At 41.7% G+C, this 22830-nt stretch overlaps 1 protein-coding gene across 1 annotated transcript in view; it reads right to left on the bottom strand.

The window, feature by feature from the left end:
* LOC110534617 (uncharacterized) overlaps window positions 1-22579 on the bottom strand; it is a 29025-nt gene extending 6446 nt beyond the window's left edge. The window contains exons 1-6 of the mRNA XM_021619533.3: window positions 20879-22579; window positions 20371-20501; window positions 20012-20173; window positions 17645-17797; window positions 17154-17265; window positions 12741-12865 (exon numbers count right to left, since the gene is read on the bottom strand). Coding sequence (XP_021475208.3) covers window positions 12741-12865; window positions 17154-17265; window positions 17645-17797; window positions 20012-20173; window positions 20371-20501; window positions 20879-21155 — 960 coding nt within the window. The 5' untranslated portion in view covers window positions 21156-22579. The remainder of the gene's footprint in view (window positions 1-12740; window positions 12866-17153; window positions 17266-17644; window positions 17798-20011; window positions 20174-20370; window positions 20502-20878) is intronic.
* Window positions 22580-22830: the final 251 nt, after the last annotated feature.

Genomic DNA, 22830 nt, shown 5'->3' with positions numbered 1-22830 from the left:
AATGCTATAAGTTGTGCATGAATGGACAGTGTTTACTCCAACACATTGGTGCAGCTGGCTTCAAGGGTTAAGCGAGCAGTGTGTCAAGAAGCAGTGCGGCTTGGCAGGGTTGTGTTTCAGAGGACGCATGGCTCTCGACCTTCGCCTCTCCCGAGTCCGTAGGGGAGTTGCAGCGATGGGACAAGACTAACGACCAATTGGATATCACAAAATTGTGGAGAAAAAACAGTAAAAATCCCACAAAATAATTTGTGCACAAATATCAGTGACCTTCCGGCCAGTATGGCATTAAGCCAGCTCCAAATAAAATACCTTATCAAAGACAACCTACAGCTCAAAGGTAATGTCAAAACACTCACAACTATTGTTAATTCATTATCAAGCGACAATAACATGCTGAAATAAACATTATTTCTCTAGAGTCTAAGACTGGGGGGTTATTATTGTTCTAAGATGGTCACCATGGATTAGTAAGCTATTTGATTTTGAATTCGTAGGTCTAAAAAAATATATACAATACCAATCAAAATTTGGACACCTACTCTTTCAAGGGTTTTTATTTATTTTTGCTATTTTCTACATTGTAGAAAAATAGTGAAGACATCAAAACTATGAAATAACACACATGGAATCATGTAGTAACCAAAAAAGTGTTAAACAAATCAAAATATATTTTAGATTCTTCAAAGTAGCAACCCTTTCCCGGGATGACGGCTTTGCACACTCTTGGCATTCTCTCAACCAGCATCACCTGGAATGCTTTTCCAACCACCTTGAAGGAGTTACCACATATGCCGAGCACTTGTTGGCTGCTTTTCCTTCACTCTGACATCCAACTCATCCCAAACCATCTCAATTGGGTTGAGGTCAGGTGATTGTGTAGGCTAGGTCATCTGATGCAGCACTCATCACTCTCCTTCTTGGTCAAATAGCCCTTACACAGCCTGGAAATCCTGTTGAAAAACAAATGATAGTCCCACTAAGCGCAACCAGATGGGATTGTGTATAATGCAGAATGATGTGGTAGCCTTGCTGGTTAAGTCTGATTGAATTCTAAATAAATCACAGACAGTGTCACCAGCAAAGCACCATCACACCACCACCTCCATGCTTCACGGTGGGAACCACACATGCGGAGATCATCTGTTCACCAACTAATTCAAAATAAGTTTTGAATTTTGGCCCATTCCTCCTGACAGAGCTAGTGTAACTGAGTCAGGTTTGTAGGCCTCCTTTTGTATAGGATTGAGGTCAGGGCTTTGTGATGGCCACTCCAATACCTTGTCCTTAAGCCATTTTGCCACTTTGGAAGTTTGGAAGTATGCTTGGGGTCATTGTCCATTTGGAAGACCCATTTACGACCAAGCTTTAACTTCCTGACTGATGTCTTGAGATGTTGCTTCAATATATCCACATAATTTTCCTCCCTCATGCTGCCATATATTTTGTGAAGTGCACCAGTCCCTCCTGCAGCAAAGCACCCCACAACATGATGCTGTCACCCCTGTGCTTCACGGTTGGGATGGTGTTCTTCGGCTTGCAAGCCTCCCCCTTTTTCCTCCAAACACAACGATGGTCATTATGGCCAAACAGTTCTATATTTGTTTCATCAGACCAGAGGACATTTCTCCAAAAAGTACGATCTTTGTCCCCAAGTGAGGTTGCAAACCGTAGTCTGGATTTTTTAAGGCAGTTTTGGAGCAGTGGCTTGTTCCTGGTTGAGCGGCCTTTCAGGTTATGTCAATATAGGATTTGTTTCACTGTGGATATAGATACTTTTGTACCTGTTTCCTCCAGTATCTTCACAAGGTCCTTTGCTGCTGTTCTGGGATTGATTTGCACTTTTCGCACCAAAGTACGTTCATCTCTAGGAGACAGAACGCGTCTTCTTCCTGAGCGGTATGATGGCTGCATGGTCCCATGGAGTTTATACTTGTGTACTATTGTTTGTACAGATGAACGTGGTACGTTCAGGCGTTTGGAAATTGCTCCCAAGGACGAACCAGACTTGTGGAGGCCTATAAAGGTCTTGGCTGATTTATTTTGATTTTCCCATGATGTCAAGCAAAGAGGCACTGAGTTTGAAGGTAGGCCTTGAAATACATCCACAGGTAAACCTCCAATTGACTCAAATGATGTCAATTGGCCTATCAGAAGCTTCTAAAGTCATGACATCATTTTTTGGAATTTTCCAAGCTGTTTAAAGGCACAGTCAACTTAGTGTATGTAAACTTCTGACCCACTGGAATTGTGATACAGTGAATTATAAGTGATATAATCTGCCTGTAAACAATTGTTGGAAAAATTACTTGTCATGCACAAAGTAGATGTCCTAACCGACTTGCCAAAACTATAGTTTGTTAACAAGACATTTGTGGAGTGGTTGAAAACAAGTTTTAATGACTCCAACCTAAGTGTATGTAAACTTCCGACTTCAACTGTATATAGCACTTTTCATACAGAATTTCTTACTTTTAAAAAAAACAAGGGAGCTGGCAGTTCATGGGAGAGGGTCTTCCACAGCTAGATGATGATGATGCAGTTCAGTAAAGGTGTAGCTTGATTGGATGCAGCGTCGATGGTACAGCCAGGGAGGGAGACACATCAGTCAGACAGGCCCGAAGCTTTATCAGGCACATCTGTCTCTGCAGTTCACAGCTCCCCTTCCTCCTCTGTAGGTAGGCTGGAACATCCACCACCGAATGTGTAGCACCCATCTGGGTGATGCATCGGCAGCAGTAAGTGCCTGGAGGCCACAACACCTGGGCAGTAATCAGCAACAGTCTCCTACTAGACGAGCCTCTGTCATCCCCTCACACCACAATCCAAATCTTTCTATGTCGTACTTGTTTGTTTTGCAGTTAATTATGTTGATTTTGGATGTGGTTGAGTGGTTGAAAAACACGTTTTAATGACTCCAACCTAAGTGTATGTAAACTTCCGACTTCAACTGTAGGTGTGTCCAAACTTTTGACTGGTACTGTATATAATTTGATCAATTACTGACTTTGGCCTTTAGTACCAAATCCAATAAAAACTTATTGAATAACACATTCATAAATAGAAAAAAGACAGTTAAAAAATAAATCACAAGGAATAATGTTTTGGAGTGTCTGTCCTATATCTAGGAGATAAAAGAAAGCTCAGGAAATATTTGTGCTTTTCTTTTACACATATTTAACCCCTTTTTGGGGGTAGGTACAAAATGACCTCCATACTTCCATTCATTTTTTTTAAAGCCAGTACCGGTTACATTCACATGAGTCCCGTGACACTTGTGGGGGTCGTTGAGCAAAATGGAGAACACCATCATGTTCGCGATAGTCTCATCTTTCCATGTTAGTCTGTAGGCCAAACCACTCAGACGTGCCACAGCCATTATCGTGAGAAGACCGATTTTCAGGATGTCTGACAAACACCAATGGAGCTTGGCCACCTTCCACCGCAGATGGATTGAGACGCAGCCAATGCCAAAAAAACAGATATCTAGCTTAAACTGAAAGATTTTGATGGGATTTTCAAAATTGTTACTTATGTTACGCGCCGGTGGACTCTAGGTGGATTTATTAGACTTACAGTCCCATTCGATGAGAGAGAACCTGGTTTTCACAGGTATTTCTGAGAATAATGATGGAAAATACATTATACAAACAAAACTACATATCCTAGCAGATGAGGTATCAAAAATCGCCACATCATGGCCAAATTCGGTTATTAGGCCTACAAAGAAAAGGTACCGGTTAAATCCAAGGGTAGACAATTACAAAGTACAAACTTTGGGCTTACTGACCAAAATACTCTACCCGATGCTTAAATATGGTCAATGATGCACACTGGTTGATGGAATGGTTGCTAAAATTCTAATAGTTTGCATAATTTCAGTTTGTGACAAAACAAGAAATCAGTGCAGAGCATCATTATACCATCGAAACCAATGTGAAATATATTTTCAATAACCAAAAATATTATATTTTCAGCTGTTTGAAGCTGGTGCACAAAATTGAAAGTAAAAGACGCAAAAACAAAACTTAAGGACGGGAAGCATAGAAATTCACACAGAACAGATCTACTGCTTCTTAGACTTGCTTTTAATGAGAATGACAGATCTGTAACGCACAATTCTATGTGAATTTGGTTGGGTCGCCCAAAATGTTACATATTGCAGCTTTAAAGAAATAGACTAGGCTTGGTGCTTATATTGTTGTTGACAAGCTCTATATTAACTGCAAGCTATACCGAGATGAAAAAGTTACAACTTGGCTTTCTATGTGAATTTGGTCGGGTCACCCAAAAAGTGACATATTGCAGTTTAACAGAAATACAAAAAGCATCATGTGAGGGATTGATCGCTGACGATGAACTACTAAAGGCAATTAACTCATTCCAAACTGGTAAATCTCCTGGCTTTGACGGTATACCAATTGAGGTGTAAGAGTTTATTTTAATTTTTTACAGAAAACAAAGAACCTTTGTTCACCTGCTTAAATGTTTCATTTGAACAGGGGGAATGATCAACGACCCAAAGAGATTGACTGATTACATTACTATTGAAGCAGGAAGCAAATGGCCATTATATAAGCTCTGTGCACCTCAAACTGAAGACCCCTCACTTTATGCTGTGACACCCATATTCTATCAAAATGTTTAGCACTTAGAATGACAAAAGTAATAAGCAAAATGACTGAAAGTGAGCAATCTGGCTTTATTTAGGGTCACTACATAGGTGACAGTATTTTTCTGGGAACTATTGAACATTGTGAAATAGAAGAAAAGGCAAGTGCATATTTTCAAGCATGGTGATGGGCTGCATCATGTTATGAGTATTCTTGTCATCGGCAAGGACTAAGGAGTTTTTGACATGATGGAATCTCATTTATATAGATGCCTTCAGTATTTTAACTTTGGCAAGTCATTTATTCAATCGTTTAAAGTCTTATATCAGAAACTGGTGAGTAAAATAGTGAATATTGGGTATTTATTTATTTAGAGGGGTTCGACAAAGGGATTCAGTTTCACCTTATTTATTCTTATTAGCTATCGAGATGCTGGCCATCCCAATCAGGAACAATTCCAATATATACTAAACAAAAATATAAACACAACATGTTGAGCTGAAATAAAAGATCAGAGATGTTCCATACACAAGAAAAACATATTTCTCTCTAGTGAATATTTCTCCTTTACCAAGATAATCCATCCACCTGACAGGTATGGCATATCAAGAAGCTGATGAAACAGCATGCTCGTTACACAGGTGCACCTTGTGCTGGGGACAATAAAAGACCACTCTAAAATGTGCAATTTTGTCACACAATACAATACTACCTCAAGTTTTGAAGGAGTGTGCAATTGGCATGCTGTCATCAGGAATGTCCACCATAGCTGTTGCCAGAGAATCTAATGTTCATTTCTCTGCCATAAGCCACCTCCAATGTCATTTTAGCGAATTTGGCAGTACGTCCAAGCAGCCTCACAACTGCAGACCACGTGTAACGACACCAGCCTAGGATCTCCACATATGGCTTCTTTGTCCTACGGGATTGTCTTGCGTACCAATGAAGTGGAGCAATGGCCCAGTGGACATGCTTGGCATCCACATTCCAAAAGAAAGAAGGATCTTGTAAAGGAGAACTTAGATTTGAAACTAGCCAAGATTGACAAAATACTATTGCTGTGGAAAGGTAAAGCTTTGTCTTTTATATGGCAGAGTAACCTTGAAAAACACCTTCCTTGCCTCTCAGTTGATCTACAGTGCTTCAGAAAGTATTCACACCCCTTTACTTTTTCTACATTTTGTTGTGTTACAGCCTGAATTTTGTGTCACTGGACTACATACATTACCCTATAATGTCAAAATGGAATAATCTTTTTAGAAATGTTTACAAATGAATTAAAAGCTAAAATGTCTTTAGTCAATAAGTATTCAACCCCTTTGATATGACAAGCCTAAATAAGTTCAGGGGTAAAAATGTGCTTAACAAGTCACATAATGCATTGCATGGGTTCTCTCGGTGTGCTTAGAATGAGTGTGTTTAGAATGACACAGATTTTATAATGACTACCTCATCCCTGTACCCCACACATACAATTATCTGTAAGGTCCCTCAGTTGAGCAGTGAATTTCAAACAAACACTGATTCAACCACAAAGACCAGGGAAGTTTTCCAATGCCTCGCAAAGAAGGGCACCTATTGGTAGATTGGTAAAAATGTAAACAAGCAGACATTGAATATCCCTTTGGACATGGTGAAGTTATTAATTAAACTTTGGACGGTGTATCAATACACCCAGTCACTACAAAGACACAGGCATCTTTCCTAACTCAGTTGCCGGAGAGGAAGGAAACCGCTCCATGAGGCCAATCATGGCCAATTTCACCATGAGGCCAATGGTGACTTTAAAACAGTTCAAGTTTAATGGCTGTGGTAGGAGAAAACTGAGGATGGATCAACAACATTTTAGTTACTCCACAATACTAACATAAATGACATAATTAAAATAATGAAGCCTGTACATAATAAATATATCTTCCAAAACATGCAGCCTGTTTGCAATAAGGCACTAAAGTAAAACTGCAAAAAATATGGCAAAGAAATTAACTTTATATACTGAATACAAAGTGTTATGTTTCAGTTAAGTCCAACACAACACATCACTGAATACCAGTCTTCATATTTTCAAGCATGGTGATGGGCTGCATCATGTTATGAGTATTCTTGTCATCGGCAAGGACTAAGGAGTTTTTTTTAGGATAAACAGAAACAGAATAGAGGCCAGGCAAAATCCTAGAGGAAAACCTGCTTCAGTCTGCATTCCAACAGACACTGGGAGATAAATTCAGCTTTCAGCAGGACAATAATCTCAAACACAAGGCCAAATACACACTGGAGTTGCTTACCAAGACATTTAATGTTCCTGAGTGGCCTCGTTACAGTTTTGACTTAAATCAGCTTGAAAATCTATGGCAAGACTTGAAAATGGCTGTCTATCTATGATCAACAGCCAACTTGACAGAGCTTGAAGAATGTTTTTAATAATAATGTGCAAATATTGTATAATCCAGGTGTGCAAAACTCTTAAAGACTTATCCAGAGAGACTCACAGCTGTAATCGGTGCCAAAGGTGATTCTAACATGTATTGATTTACTTATGTAAATTAGATATTTAATTTTCAATAAATGTGCTAAAAAATATTTCAAAAAACACTTTGCATTAAGTCAAGGGGTATGAATACTTTCTGAAGGCACTGTATACCCATTCTTCAAATAATCAATTAAATATTTATTGCATACTGACAGCAGGAATGTCCCCAGGAAAATTCAGAGCCAGATCATATGGTTTAATTCAAATACACTGATACATAAAATAAAAATTGGGAATGTGTTTCTGAAAAAGAGGATCTTATAATAAAACAAATATCATTGATAGTAATGGGAATTTTACACTGTGCACAATTGTATGGGAACATATTTACTATCAGGTACTGGCAGCAATTCAAACAGAATGGAAGAAAAAGTTAAGGGAAAGAAAATAGAAACTGTTTGTAGGTCTCATATTAAATCTCACAGATGGTTAACTGGAGATAAAGACAAGTACCATTTTCAATTGGGAAAACAACAAATGAGTTGCCTTCCCACACAAATTCAACTCTTACTGGGAAAAGCATGTATAGAACAACAGACTTCACAATCTGAATGTTTCAGTTGAAGATAGTGTAAATATTTCTGGCTACTAACAAGATGTTACACATATTGGACATAGAAGAATCCTCTTTCTACTGTTTTTGTCGTGTGGAAGTGCTGGATTTGTTACATATTTTCTGGTATTGCTCCATAGTTATCTTTTGGGCAAAGGTACAAGAGTGGTTACTCCCTGTTTTATATGATTTTGTTATTTTTCCAGAAACAGTTATATTGAGTGCAGGGACAGATACAAAACAATATACAATCTATTGATTCTGCTGGGGAAGGTTTCATTTTTAAAACTCAGAAAATAAATGTTAGTCTTGGACTCTTTCAACCTAACTGTGAAACACTATTATACATTAGATTGCAAAAGAAAGTGTGAGGTCTCCAGATTTTACTGATAAGTGGGACCAAATAACACATCAAGGATGGGCCTGATTTCATATACAAAAGAAAGGTGCTCCTGATTGCCAGTCATATGACGATTCTATTTGTTTCATTTTTATTTATTTTTTGTATTTGTGGTTGTTTGTATGTTTGCATGTGATTCCTGTTTATGTCCTTTTCTAGTTTAAGATAATTGCTTCTTTTCTTTTGTGTGTCTACAACACCGAGGTAGTGGACTGAAGAGGGTGGGGTGGTCTGGCGGGTAGTCTGTGGGACCATGAAACTTTAGCTCCCACTTCCCTATTGTGGGAAGGCTATTTGTAACATCTGTCAAAAAAAATACAAGGAAAGAAAACCCGCAAAAATAATAACTATGTCTCCTTATATTTGTAAACTCAGCAAAAAAATAAACATTCCTTTTTTCAGGATCCTGTCTTTCAAAGATAATTCGTAAAAATCCAAATAACTTCATAGATCTTCATTGTAAAGGGTTTAAACACTGTTTCCCATGCTTGTTCAATGAACTGTCATGGTTGGCCTGGGGGTAGGTTTATGACAGTCATAAATACCTCTTCCCCCCTTTTTCCTCTCTCTACCCTACTGATGTTACATTTGCAAAACCCTTGGGTAACAGAGATTCTGGAAACATCTGAAGGTGGGGGGAAATGAACTATATTCTGGTAATCCGACCAATTGAACATATGCGGTGGTACTTAATGAATATGATGTCAGTTCGGTTGTCATCTGAGACATTCTCATCAATGATAAGATAACAAACTCTATAGTGGAAAGTCTACACATCAGAGTTATCGGATTCACATGGAATTGTTGTTCAATTTAAATATTTGAATATTAAATTATTCGTGATGGTATGAAATGTGATTTAACTTCTAAAATGTGAGATTTGGTTTTTCATAAGATAGGGCTCTGCTCAATCAGTGGCCTGCCCCTGTGAAGGGACATGGGCTATAAAACTTTTCAAACACGCCCTCCTCTCCCTTCCTATATAAGCCCTTGACGACGATATAACCTTCTGTTCTGAGGACGACGGTCTGATGTCAGAATGGTTCAGATAATAACTACAGAACGAAGCCAACATCAGCGTGAGCTTTGGTTGCGAATGGTATGAACTTTGAACTCTTATTCACTACAGCAGTGATACCTCCTAGCCGTTGAGTTAGCAACAGCCGCTGCAAACGAGGGTTAGGAAGGAACGGACAGAGTATCCCGTCTACCACACAACGACGTTACTACAACGTATTCAATTTACCAGCAGAGACATTCTTCATGGGACAAAGGACTTGGTTGGACAACACTGCCTTCCATCTACCACCAACCTACCGAAGCGCAGCTCAGAGTAAATATTTATTGCATTTTCCTTTTCCAAATGGGCGGTAATTTAGAATATATAAGATAATGCATTTACGATAGCACAGCTTCGCCCTTTGTTCCTCAGTCTTCCCGCTCTTTCACTTTCACCCAGCCCCTTTTCTTTTGTGTAACAAGCTGTCATATCTGTTCCGCCCGCTAGGGACGTTTTCCTTTATGACGTAATTTGTAATCAAGTTATGATTTAATTATGTGTATGTGTAATTCTGTATATTTAGTAAATAAATAATTAAACCCAATTTTATATTGCTGATTCAACTTGTTAGCCAGGGTTCGTGCAGATAACTAAGAATTTACAACTTTCAGATGAGACTGAATTAAGATGACGATTAATATTGACTGCTATTGATGTAAGATATTACTAGGTCTTTAAGAGTTTATTCGGAAGATAACAGCTCTATAAATATTATTTTGTGGTGCCCGACTCTCTAGTTAATTACATTTACATGATAAACTCAATCAGGTAATATTAATTACGGAGAAATTATTTTATAGAATAGCATGTCATATCACTTAATCCGGCATTGCCAAAGACACGACAGAACCATAAACAATTAATGAACATGCACCTGTGGAACGGTCGTTAAGACACTAACAGCTTACAGACGGTAGGCAATTAAGGTCAAAGTTATGAAAACTTAGGACACTAAAGAGGCCTTTCTACTGACTCTGAAAAACACCAAAAGAAAGATGCCCAGGGTCCCTGCTCATCTGCGTGAACGTGCCTTAGGCATGCTGCAAAGAGACATGAGAACAGCAGATGTGGCCAGGGCAATAAATTGCAATGTCCGTACTGTGTGACTCCTAAGAGAGCGCTACGGACGGACAGCTGATCGTCCTCGCAGTGGCAGACCACGTGTAACAACACCTGCACAGGATCGGTACATCCTAACATCACACCTGCGGGACAGGTACAGGATGGCAACAACAACTGCCTGAGTTACACCAGGAACTCACGATCCCTCCATCAGTGCTCAGACTGTTCGCAATAGGCTGAGAGAGGCTGGACTGAGAGCTTGTAGGCCTGTTGTAAGGCAGGTCCTCACCAGACATCATCGGCAACAACGTCCCCCTATGGGCACAAAACCACCGTCACTGGACCAGACAGGACTGGCAAAAAGTGCTCTTCACTGAGGAGTTGCGGTCTTGTCTCACCAGGGGTGATGGTCCGATTCACGTTTATCGTCAAAGGAATTTGCGTTACACCGAGGCCTGTACTCTGGAGCGGGATCGATTTGGAGGTGGAGGGTCCGTCATGGTCTGGGGCGGTGTGTCACAGCCTCATCGACTGAGCTTGTTGTTATTGCAGGCAATCTCAACGCTGTGCGTTACAGAGAAGACCTCCTCCCTCATGTGGTAACCTTCCTGCAGTCTCATCCTGACATGACCCTCCAGCATGACAATGCCACCAGCCATACTGCTCGTTCTTTGCGTGATTTCCTGTAAGACAGGGATGTCAGTGTTCTGCCATGGCCAGCGAAGAGCCCGGATCTCTATCCCATTGAGCACGTCTGGGACCTGTTGGATCAGAGGGTGAGGGCTAGGGCCATTCCCCCCAGAAATGTAGAGGAACTTGCAGGTTCCTTGATGGAAGAGTGGGGTAACATCTCAGAAAAAAATGGCAAATCTGGTCCAGTGCAGTACTTAATGCAGCTGGTGGCCACACCAGTTACTGACGGTTACTTTTGATTTTGACACCCCCCTTTGTTCAGGGACACATTATTCCATTTCTGTTAGTCATATGTCTGTGGAACTTGTTCAGTTTATGTCTCAGTTGTTGAATCTTGTTATGTTCATACAAATATTTAAGTTTGCTGAAAATAAACGCAGTTCTTTTTTTGCTCAGGTTATAACAAATCGTTTAGTTCCTCTAAATGTGGGGAGGTGGGTAAAATAATAAATCAAGTCTAGCCCATCTCTAACACTGTGTTTTCAAGTACCTAACAATATGGAGCCAATGTCCATATGTGTTGATTAAAAAATGAAGTATAATATTTTGGCTAGACTGAGAAAGGAAACTCAGTCCCTAAAATAATACAAAAATAACCAAGTAGGTCAGCACAGTCAATATTGTATTTCATTTCAACAAAATGGTCATACACTAACATAACTTTGTAGTACAGTACTTTAATTGCACAAAACGATACATGACAAGTATAATACTATGGTAACACTTTACATTTTCTGTAAATCTGGTACACTCCCTTTGATAAATTCCTTTGAGAATACTCTGGAAAAGGTTCAACATTACATTACACACATTTTCACTACTTTACACCAGTGAATAATTTTTACAGACACCTTCACACCAACCATCACCATGTCCTTTAATCTGCCTTATCATACTCATTCTTTCCTGGTTCACTTCATTCAGTTCCTTACTACATCCAAAACCAAGAGAATGAATTACAAACTAACTAGTACTCCATTACATGTCAACACTACACACTATACATGGGCCGTATGCATTTTCTGCTGGTGTATCCTGAGGTAGCTCCTCTCTGAGAACCTCTTCCCACAGTGAGTACAGGCAAACGGCCTCTCTCCCGTGTGGACCTTCAGGTGCATCTTCAGCTGGTGCTGGTGGGAGAACCTCTTCTCACACTGGGGGCAGCTGTAGGGTTTCTCCCCTGTGTGGACCCTCTGGTGTCTCTTTAGATGACCAGCCTGGGCGAAGCGCATGTGACAATGGGTACAGCTGTAGGGTTTCTCCCCCGTGTGCATTCTCTGGTGGATCTCCACCTGTTTCGGGAAACTGAAGGCTTTCCCACAGAAAGAACATGGGAAGCGCTTCTCTTTTCCACCGGATCTACAGATAGCGTTACTACTACTGTCATTTGTCATCGGGCTTATATAGCCATTTAGTGTTGAGGCACCGGCATTGTCTGAAGTCTGGTTTAACATAAGGTGAGTATGAGGAGCACGAAGGCCAGGGAGTGACTGTGTTGTCGCAGGGTCCATGTTCCAGTTGATAGATCCTATAGAAGGCAGGCTGAAGGCAGCACCTGTTAGGTGGTTAACCAGAGGCGTCATCAGTGTCTCTGAATCACAACTATAGGAGCAGGACGGAGCATCGCTAGCTGAGTCTGTGTCTGTTGTTCTCTCTCCCCGCATACAGACACCTCCCCGTCCCCGCAGACCAAATCTACACCTTGCCCTGGTCTCAGCCAGTCTGTTGTCATGGAGACTAAGTTTGGTTGTTTTGTGTTCGACTGTCTGTTTCTGGTTAACAGTGTTGTTCCCCAGCCCAGAGTTGAGGACGCTGTCCCATCCACTGACCTCCACTATGTCACCTCTGGTCCTGGCCTTCTCAGTGATGTCCCCTGGGCCCTTGTTTGCACTCGTCTGGTTCTGGGAATCCAAGATGGCCGCCCAGTCTCCCCTGTTAGCCTCCAGCCAACCACCTGCAAGAAGAGGTTAGAAAATAGACTTATTTTTAAAAAAAATGTCACTTACCAGGTCAGGTTTATACATTATAATTTGTGTTTTTGTATGTAAACATAAGTTGTATTGATTTCATTTTTTTAATGAAGAAAAAATAGCCAGTTGCATCACTATTTCCATTGAAGATCTATTACTGTATGTAGGCTATATGTACACTGAGTATACAAAACATGCTCTTTCCATGACATTGAGATGACATAGACTCAAAGGGAGGAGACAGGTTAAAGTATGATATTTAAGCCTTGAGACAATTGAGACATGGCTTGTTTATGTGTGTGCCATTTAGATGTTGAATGGGCAAGACAAAAGATTTAAGTGGTTTTGAACGGGTTTGGTAGTAGGTGCCAGGCATAGGGCTGTTGCGGGGACTGTATTACCGCCACACCAGCGGTCACAAGTCAGGAAGGCAGTCAAATTCCATGTGACCGTATAGTCACAGTAATTAGGCTTCTCCAAGCTCTGATGCTGCTGCTGGTCATTAGCGGCCTACCAAACTTGCTAACTGCCTGGTACTCAGCATTCTATTGACCCTCTAATCAGCAATATATTGTCCCTCTTCATGAGAGCCCATAAGCTCATGTTGCGCAACATTTCAATAGGCTATGCAATTGCGCAAGAAAACAGAGTGATGGCCTCCTACAAAGAGGAGGATCCCATCAGCTTCATATAGGCTAGGCCAACTATATTTATTTCTCAACTTCCCTAATATTAAGCACATTGCTTCTCATTACAACAGGAGTATAGCCTACCTGGCTGAGATTAAAATTAAAAAACGTCCTGTATTTGCTATTTAAGTGCATATATGTATTTTTGTATTTTTCCCCGCTGCCCCTGTTTCGATACAGGTGCATGATAATGGTCGATTTTAAATCAAAACAAATTTCACACATATTATTTAGAGACAAGATTAAATCAAGAATAGCCTATCACTTGTGAATTATAAACTCAGCAAAAAAAGAAACGTCTCTTTTTCAGGACCCTGCCTTTCAAAGACAATTCGTAAAAATCCAAATAACTTCACAGATCTTCATTGTAAAGGGTTTAAACACTGTTTCCCATGCTTGTTCAATGAACCATAAACAATTCATGAACATGCACCTGTGGAACGGTCGTCAAGACACTAACAGCTTACAGAGGTCACAGTTATGAAAACTTAGGACACTAAGGAGGCCTTTCTACTGACTCTGAAAACACCAAAAGAAAGATGCCATGGGTTCCTGCTCATCTGCGTAAACGTGTCTTAGGCATGCTGCAAGGAGGCATGAGGACTGCAGATGTGGCCAGGGCAATACATTTCCATGTCTGCACTTTGAGACGCCTAAGACAGTGCTACAGGAAGACAGGACGGACAATTGATCGTCCTCGCAGTGGCAGACCACGTGTAACAACACCTGCACAGGATCGGTACATCCAAACATCACACCTGCAGGAAGGGTACTAGATGGCAACAACAACTGCCCAAGTTACACCAGGAACGCACAATCCCTCCATCAGTGCTCAGACTGTCCACAATAGGCTGAGAGAGGCTGGACTGAGAGCTTGTAGGCCTTTTGTAAGGCAGGTCCTCACCAGTCATCACCGGCAGCAACGTAGCCTATGGGCACAAACCCACCATCGCTGGACCAGAAAGGACTGGCAAAAAGTGAGGTTTCGTCTCACCAGGGGTGATGGTCCGATTCACGTTTGTCGTCGAAGGAATGAGCATTACACCGAGGCCTGTACTCTGGAGTGGGATCGATTTGGAGGTGGAGGGTCCATCATGGTCTGGGGCGGTGTGTCACAGCCTCATCGGACTGAGCTTGTTGTCATTGCAGGCAATCTCAACGCTGTGCGTTACAGGGAAGACATCCTTCTCCCTCATGTGGTACCCTTCCTGCAGGCTCATCCTGACATGACCCTCCAGCATGACAATGCCATCAGCCATACTGCTCGTTCTGTGCGTGATTTCCTGCAAGACAGGACTGTCAGTGTTCTGCCATGGCCAGCGAAGAGCTCGGATCTCAATCCCATTGAGCACGTCTGGGACCTGTTGGATCGGAGGGTGAGGGCTAGGACCATTTCCCCCAGAAATGTCCGGAAACTTGCAGGTGCCTTGGTGGAAGAGTTGGTTAACATCTAACAGCAAGATCTGGCAAATCTGATGCAGTCCATGAGGAGATGCACTGCAGTACTTAATGCAGCTGGTGGCCACACCAGATACTGATGGTTACTTTTGATTTTGACCCCCCCTTTGTTCAGGGACACATTATTCCATTTCTGTTCAGTTTATGTCTCAGTTGTTGAATCTTATGTTCATACAAATATTTACATGTTCAGTTTGCTGAAAATAAACGCAGTTGACAGTGAGAGGGCGTTTTTTTCTTTGCTGAGTTTATATTATCACTTGTGTATGATGCCCAGCATTAGAAACAATGCCTTTTTTTTGGGCGACTTTTTCTAATCATAGTCGCACACCTCATATAGCTTAGCCCATGGGCCTATATGTTTTATTAAGGTTTTTATCACAACTAAAATGTCCAAATAAATTCTTAATATTAAGCACATTAATCCACTTTACAAGGGGTGTAGAGCCTAACAGGCAGCACGTGAGTTTCAAGTTTGGGGAAGATAATTTTCACCATAAAAATGCACCTTTATAATAAAAGCATTACATGCATAATTGCATTTGCGGTCATTTTTGATAATGGTGTTTTCCACTAATGGAACATTCGCGGTTATAGCCTACTACCATGAGCGCATTGTTGTGCTTATAATGTGAATAAGTAGCCTAATAGTTTATCAACATTTTAAGCTAAACGTTATGATTTGTTGCGTCAGCCACATTGCATAAAAAAAAATGTTTATGCTAGTGGTTGTATTAATTTGGGATCTATCGCATCCCACAACTGTCCCAGACTATGTTTGGAATATTTATTTCTCGCACAGAATAGAATAGGTCGACTTTTGTACTATGGAGGATAGTAGACTGACATAGGCTAGTGCTTTTGCTGTTCATTATGCCTACTCATTTTGTTGGCTGCCGAAAAGTAAATGTGGACAATATCTTCAATATGCACCTCGGAAATGGATAAGGATGCACGCAGTTGCGTCCCCCAATGTGTCTGTCTTCACTTGTAGCCTGTGAGAAAGACCCGATCACGTGACAGAGCGAGCAGCACTCCGGGAGAAGGGCACAACTGCCACTGGCTGCAAAAGGCATGGATTGTTTTAGGGTGCATTACGGCCACACAAAGGGGATACCGCCGGGAAATTCTTGGCATTATCTGATGCTTGTCCAATTGTGAATGCGTGACTGATGTAGCGTGTACAGTGTGCGCAAAAAAAACAAAGCAGAGCTCATGCCTTTCAAGCAACTTTTTTCAAATCATCATTAGAGACTCCTCATGCAGCTGTACAATGTATTAAAAATCAAAACATATAGCCCAACATTTGTAGAACAACTAAAGGGACATTAATAACTTTAAATTAAGCATATAGGAGTACCTATTTTTTTGTTAACCGCTCAACCCAGAATAGCCGCATGTGCGCACTCTCAAACCGTTTGGAGAAAATATCATTTTTTCAATTGTATTCTTCATACTATAAAATAATGCCATGGAATTCTAAGAAAACCTTGTCTGCTAAATGAACTGGTGTAGCCCACAGCCATTTGGTATAGCCAGATCAGGACGTAACATAAGGACAATTCAGAGTATGCTATTCTGTTCTTCTGAAATAGACTACATTTTCTTCATATCATGCTTCTTTAGAGCTGTCTAAAATAAATAATTAATTTATTGTGATGTGTAGGCTATATTAAATGGATTTATTAGACTTTTTAAAATGTAGATGTTCCAAAGGTCAACATCAGTGGCTTGTTGGCTATGTGTGGCAGCCAGGAGATGCTAAATGTGTTTGTTAATTAACGGTCAATAACTGTGAGACCGATAGCTATTTGCCACCGGCTGATGGCACTTAGCCAGGCACACCGGTTTGTGTCAAGAACTGCAACGTTGCTAGGTATTTCACGCTCAACAGTTTCCTGTGTGTATCAAGACTAGTCCACCCAAAGGACATCCAGCCAACTTGACACAACCGTGGGAAGCATTGGAGTCAACATGGGCCAGCATCCCTATGGAACGCTTTTGATACCTAGTAGAGTCCATGCCCCGACGAATTGAGGCTGTTCTGAGTGGGGAGGGGAGGGTGCAACTCAATATTAGGAAGGTGTTCTTAATGTTTGGTACACTCAGTGTATTTCTCCCTTACCTTGCTCCCCCATCTTTAGTCTACTCAGCAGGTCAATGCTCTCTGGTCCATCTTCTATTGTCTCCTCTTTGACAATCAGCAGATCAGGCTTCCCATCCTCCATGTCTACTGACTGTAAGAGATACAGAGTGAGAGGATGTTGGATCAAGAAATCTGATATGAGCACCCTGCTATGGAGCATCTTCTGATTGGGCAATGAGGGATTGCTATGAGTACTATGCAAACCTGTTAGTTGATTTGATTACTTGACACTCTTTAATGGTTTGATAATTCAAAGGCATGGTCCCACAATTAATCAAGAAAGACCTGGCTCCGTATCCACAAAGAGTCTCAGAGTAGAAGTGCTGACCGAGAATCAGGTCCCCACCCGTCTACATAGCCTTATTCATTATGATCTAAAAGGCTAAACTGATCCTAGATCAGCACTCCTACTCTGAGAGGCTTTGTGGATAACCTAATACCATTTAGACAGTAGTTTACAGTGGGCTTACCTCAGTGAAATTGTGTGTGGTCTTGTGCTGCTCAGTGGGTTCAGGAGGAGGTGTAGTCTGGTTGTCCTCTATGACCACGGTCCCCTCTGGGTTCCCCAGACCCTCCTCACACCCCTCCTCCTTCACCAGCAACACCTCTGGACCCTCCTCCTCCTGGAAGAGAGAGGTGATACAGATTACACAGACATACACTCCCTCAGGTACATACACAAACAAGATAATAAACACACTTCACATGGAGGGGCCACACTTGCAAACATAAGCAAGCATTTAAAGTTAAACAGGTTCTCACGTACAAAATGCACAACAGCCAATTAAAATGTTTGTTTTACTTGTATGTGACAGAAAGCTAAATTGTAGCTGGTCCCATCAGGTAGCATGGCACACATTAGCCCTTTGTTAACCTCACTAGGTGGCAGCGATTACATCCCAGCACAACTTCTGCAGACAAGTCGTATACATAGTTGGACGTGTTCATGGAAGCGTCCTTAGCAACAAGGCTGTCACGTGTATTTCATTGACTGGTCAAATTGCTCTTTGTGTAAAGTGCCTAGTCCGTGTAATTGTCGCAGATTGTGGCAAAGGGTTCAAATCTCACGAGTCGCCCCCCGCACACAAACACACTGCTATTGTCAAATAATCATGTTGCATAGGCTATATTACATGGACGTGTACACCTAAATGTAGACCAACGTTATATATGCATTTTCATAATCTCCTTTGTCACCTGTGCTATGAATTGTCTCAAGGCTTAAAAGTCCTTCTTTAACCTGTCTCCACCTCTTCATCTACACTGATTGAAGTGGATTTAACAAGTGATGTCAATAACAGATCATAGCTTTCACCTGGTCAGTCAATGTCATGGAAAGAGCAGATGTTCTTAATGTTTTGTATACTCAGTGTATATTAAAGGGAGTCTCAATGAAAGTCAGAATAAAAAGTCCCATTTTGTGTTTATTAAACATAAACATGGGTTAAATACCCCATATGAAAACCACACATAGACATGTCTAAACCAAAACTATATTCACTTTCTCATTACAGGAGTGTCTTGGGAAAAATGTTTATTGTTGAATGGAAGTAATGAAATAGCCATTTGTAAACATTACAGTACAAACACTATGTAAAATACTTTTCAAACTTATATATCACACAATGTTTGGATGCAATATTGTAACGAGGAATATTCAACACTGAAATCTGTGACTCTCGTTATTCCAAATGCATCTGTGGATCTTTTCTGCTGATGTTTTTAAAAAGATTTTTTTTATTTATACAGGCTTTGATAAAAAGTCAGAAGATATCGAGTGGAATTGGTATGTTTCCATGTTACAGAGTGGAATGTTTTTTCTGCTGGTGTATCCTGAGGTAGCTCCTCTCTGAGAACCTCTTCCCACAGTGTGTACAGGCAAACGGCCTTTCTCCCGTGTGGACCTTCAAGTGCATCTTCAGTTGACCAGCCTGTGCGAAGCGCATGTGACACTGTGAACAGCTGTAAGGTTTCTCCCCTGTGTGGATCCTCTGGTGCCTCTTCAGGGTGTCCTGGCGAGAGAACCTCTTCTCACACTGGGTACAGCTGAAGGGTTTCTCCCCTGTGTGGACCCTCTGGTGCCTCTCCACCTTCTGGGAGCTGCTGAAGCCTTTGTTACAGAACATGCAGAGGAACCGTTTCTCTTTACTACTGCCTGATGTGGCTCCCCCTCCCTGAGCCTGGGCTCTAGCTCTGTCGTTTGAGTTCAATACCTGATCGAAAAGGACACAGCCGTGTGAATCGGAAGGTGCTACCAACGTGGACACTGGGTAGCGATCCTTGAACACGTGTAAAGGGGAGTGGGTGGTGACATTTAGATTTGTCTCCAAGCTTTCCCTGTAATCTAAGAAATCTCTGCCCTGTGAGTGTCCGTCTCCGAGGAGATGATCTGCATTCCATGTGGGAGGAACGTCGCATTCCACTTTTACAGTCACCTCATCTGCTAATATAACCTCCTCTTTCTTATCTAGGCACCCTTCAGAGTATACACTACTACTGCGCCGGTTCCAGTCCCCTCTAGACAGATTAATCTGTGTCTCTAAACCCAAGGGCATGTTGCCAGGGTCCATCTCTGTATTGTAAGAACAAGACGGATCATCACCGGCAGTGTCTAACGCGTCACCATCACCATCCCCATGGGAATTAACCGTCCTCTGGCTCTGGTGAAATACTGGTAAATATTCGGAGCTGGGAGCAAGAGAACTGCCCAGTTTACTCAGACCCAGTCTCTCTGGGTCTGATCTATGGTTAGATCCTTGGTGTAAGAGCCTGTGTGTTACAGTTAAAGTCTTGGTGTCTGTCTCTGACTTGAGGACGGCGTTCTGTGTTCCACTGACCTCCGTGATGCTGCGTCGGCTCCTAGGTTGCGCTTGGTTGGTGGGGTCCTCCGTGGCTGCAGAGGGCGCTCCAGACTGAATGTCTCTGATGTTCCGTGGGTCCTCCTCTCCTTCAGACCTCTCCTGCTTGACCCCAGGACCTGCAGCCTCTGCATCTGCAGACTGACACAAGAAGATAACAATATCGTCTCACAAGCTTCCTTATGGCAGATAAAAATGTAAAAAAAGTTGTACCTTTATTTAACTGAGGATAAATGACGATGATACATGTAAGCAAGTGAATAGCTGAGGGGAGATTTTCTTTATTAAACAGGCCACATTTGATAACTGTAATTTTTATATAACACGATTACACTAACCTCTATCACCATAAAATTCTGCGATGTGGTTCCACTCCCCTCATCAACAGTGATTGGTTGGTCATCTCTCCATGTATTGTGTTCCGCTGGCTTCAGAAAGCTTCTGTGGCCTCCAGTGAGATGTCCTTCACCTGAGAGTGTGATTGGGGGAAAAGAGGTGGTTAGGTTAGCTACTGTCAATGCTATATTGTACACGTTTGACCCTGTCCACAATTGGTAAGGATGTAAGGTAACACTTCTCATAACTTCTTGATATACTATGTATTGATTATGTTCCATGCATCTTATTGTTTTCATTTAGTAAATAATGGAAAATGCAGTAAATCAAAAATCTGGTTATAATATGATAATGTCTCTGCACAAGCTAAGTAATCAGGGGATTTATTGTATACGACCCAAAAACGGACAATTCTAGATAACATCTGAACACATATACAGAGGGGAACGGGCGACAGGCACTGAACTATAAATGAACAGCGACAGGTCGCACAGCCTCTGCAAATTGTACCTCTTGAAATTCCTCTGTATCGGTCAAGGATCTTGACACTACTGGGACGACTGGCGAGGACGCGCTCTCGCATTGTCCTCTCTGCGCGCTCCCGTGCAACCTTCAGTTCCAGTAGTTTCCTCCGCAATGACCTGTTTTCTTTCTGGCTTTGATTTATTTCCAAACGAAACACTGCATAGTCGTCGTCTACGAGTTTACAGATCTCTGCCACGGCGGCATTCGCTAGCACCTCCATGATGGAGGCTATTTGAGTGTGAAAAACCATACAGTTAGCCATTTTTTGCTAACGTTAGCAGCTAGCTAGCTAGCGTTACCTAGATAACAGCTATCAACCAAGTCCTGTCTCCAACGTGAATTAAACACGATATGGGGTGTGATACGATGCAGTTAAATTAGTCATATTTTGAGTTAATGTCTGTTAATACACGTCTAAACAACAACAATAAAAACGATAACGTGGAAATTGTTTTTTCATAACTGTTCACTTCCGTTTACTTCTTCGTGTGAGTTTCCGGCAGACTAGACGTTGTTTTACGTATTTCCGCCTTTCACAGGGTTACCACAGCCACAAAGTCTAAATTGTCTATATCGTAAAAGTTAATTAAAATAAAAAATTAATAAGTGTGTGTGGGGTAAGGTGACTAGTCATCAGGATATATAATAAACAGAGTAGCTGGAGCGTTATTTTATTGAATCTTTATTTTAACAGGGTAGAAATATTGTGCTCTGTATAATACAATATACAACACGTATTGTTCACACAATTATTTTATAAATACAAAAAATAAAAAACACAGTCATGGGAAGCACAAATAAGTTTGCTAATCTTGTCAACAAAAACAAAAAAGTGGTTGGCAATATCAAAGGGTTTTGTTATGAATGAGCCATCAGCCTCAATGAAGGATGGAGCCGAATTAGCTTTAATGCCTAGAATTTTATTTAAGCACACAAGATTTTTATTATAATTGATAAATTATTTATCTTATTTCCATTGTATAGTTTCTTCTCGTTTTTGTTTAGTTTAGTTACGTGATTTGTCAATTTACTGTATGGTTGCCAGACTTATTTTCCATTCCCTTAGTGTACTCGTGAAAAACCTCACTCCTGTTTGGACCTTCAGGTGCCTCTTCAGATGGTGCTGGTGTAAGGACAGGAGCTGGGAGACGAGAAGCAAGTACAGTGAGTGAACATTTAATAAATAACCAACATGAACCAAACAAGGACAGTGTCTGGACAGGGGAAACATAAAGACAATAATGCTGACACCGGGATCAAACCGAGGAACAGACAGATATAGGAGGGGCAATCAACAAAGTAATGGAGTCCAGGTAAGTCCAAAGAAGCGCTGGTGCACATAACGATGGTGACAGGTGTGCGTAATGATGGGCCACCGGGCGCCCTTGAGGGGGAGCGGGAGCGACAGTACACCCCCCTCTAGGGGTGCCACCCGGCATCCCACCTGGGCGAGCCCGACGGGCCGGCTGAGGCGTGGGAGCCCGACGAGCCGGGGGAGCCCAACGAGCCAGCTAAGGCGTGGAAACCTGACGAGCCTGCAGAGGCATCCCCCGTTCCATCGGCAGTGGCACCTGGACCTGACGTCATCAACCAAAACAAAATTCCCTGATGCTTCCAATATTGGGGTCAGCATTCTGTAAGGACAGACGCTGGGAGACGAGAAACAAGTACAGTGAACATTTAATAAAAAAATGAAACAAACAAGGACAGTGTCTGGACAGGGGAAACATAACGACAATAATTCTGACACGGGGATCAAACCCGAGGAACAGACAGATATATGAAGGGCAATCAACAAAGTAATGGAGTCCAGGTGAGCACAAAGAAGTGCTGGTGCGCGTTACGATGGTGACAGGTGTATGTGATGATGGCCGCCTGGCGCCCTCAAGCGCCAGAGAGGGGGAGCAGGCGTGATAGCTGGTGGCAGAACCGATTCT

The sequence above is a fragment of the Oncorhynchus mykiss genome, chromosome 10, assembly GCF_057628025.1.
Source record: "Oncorhynchus mykiss isolate SJ-2025 chromosome 10, ASM5762802v1, whole genome shotgun sequence".
Taxonomy (NCBI): domain Eukaryota; kingdom Metazoa; phylum Chordata; class Actinopteri; order Salmoniformes; family Salmonidae; genus Oncorhynchus; species Oncorhynchus mykiss.
This window is presented reverse-complemented; position numbering and strand designations above follow the sequence as displayed.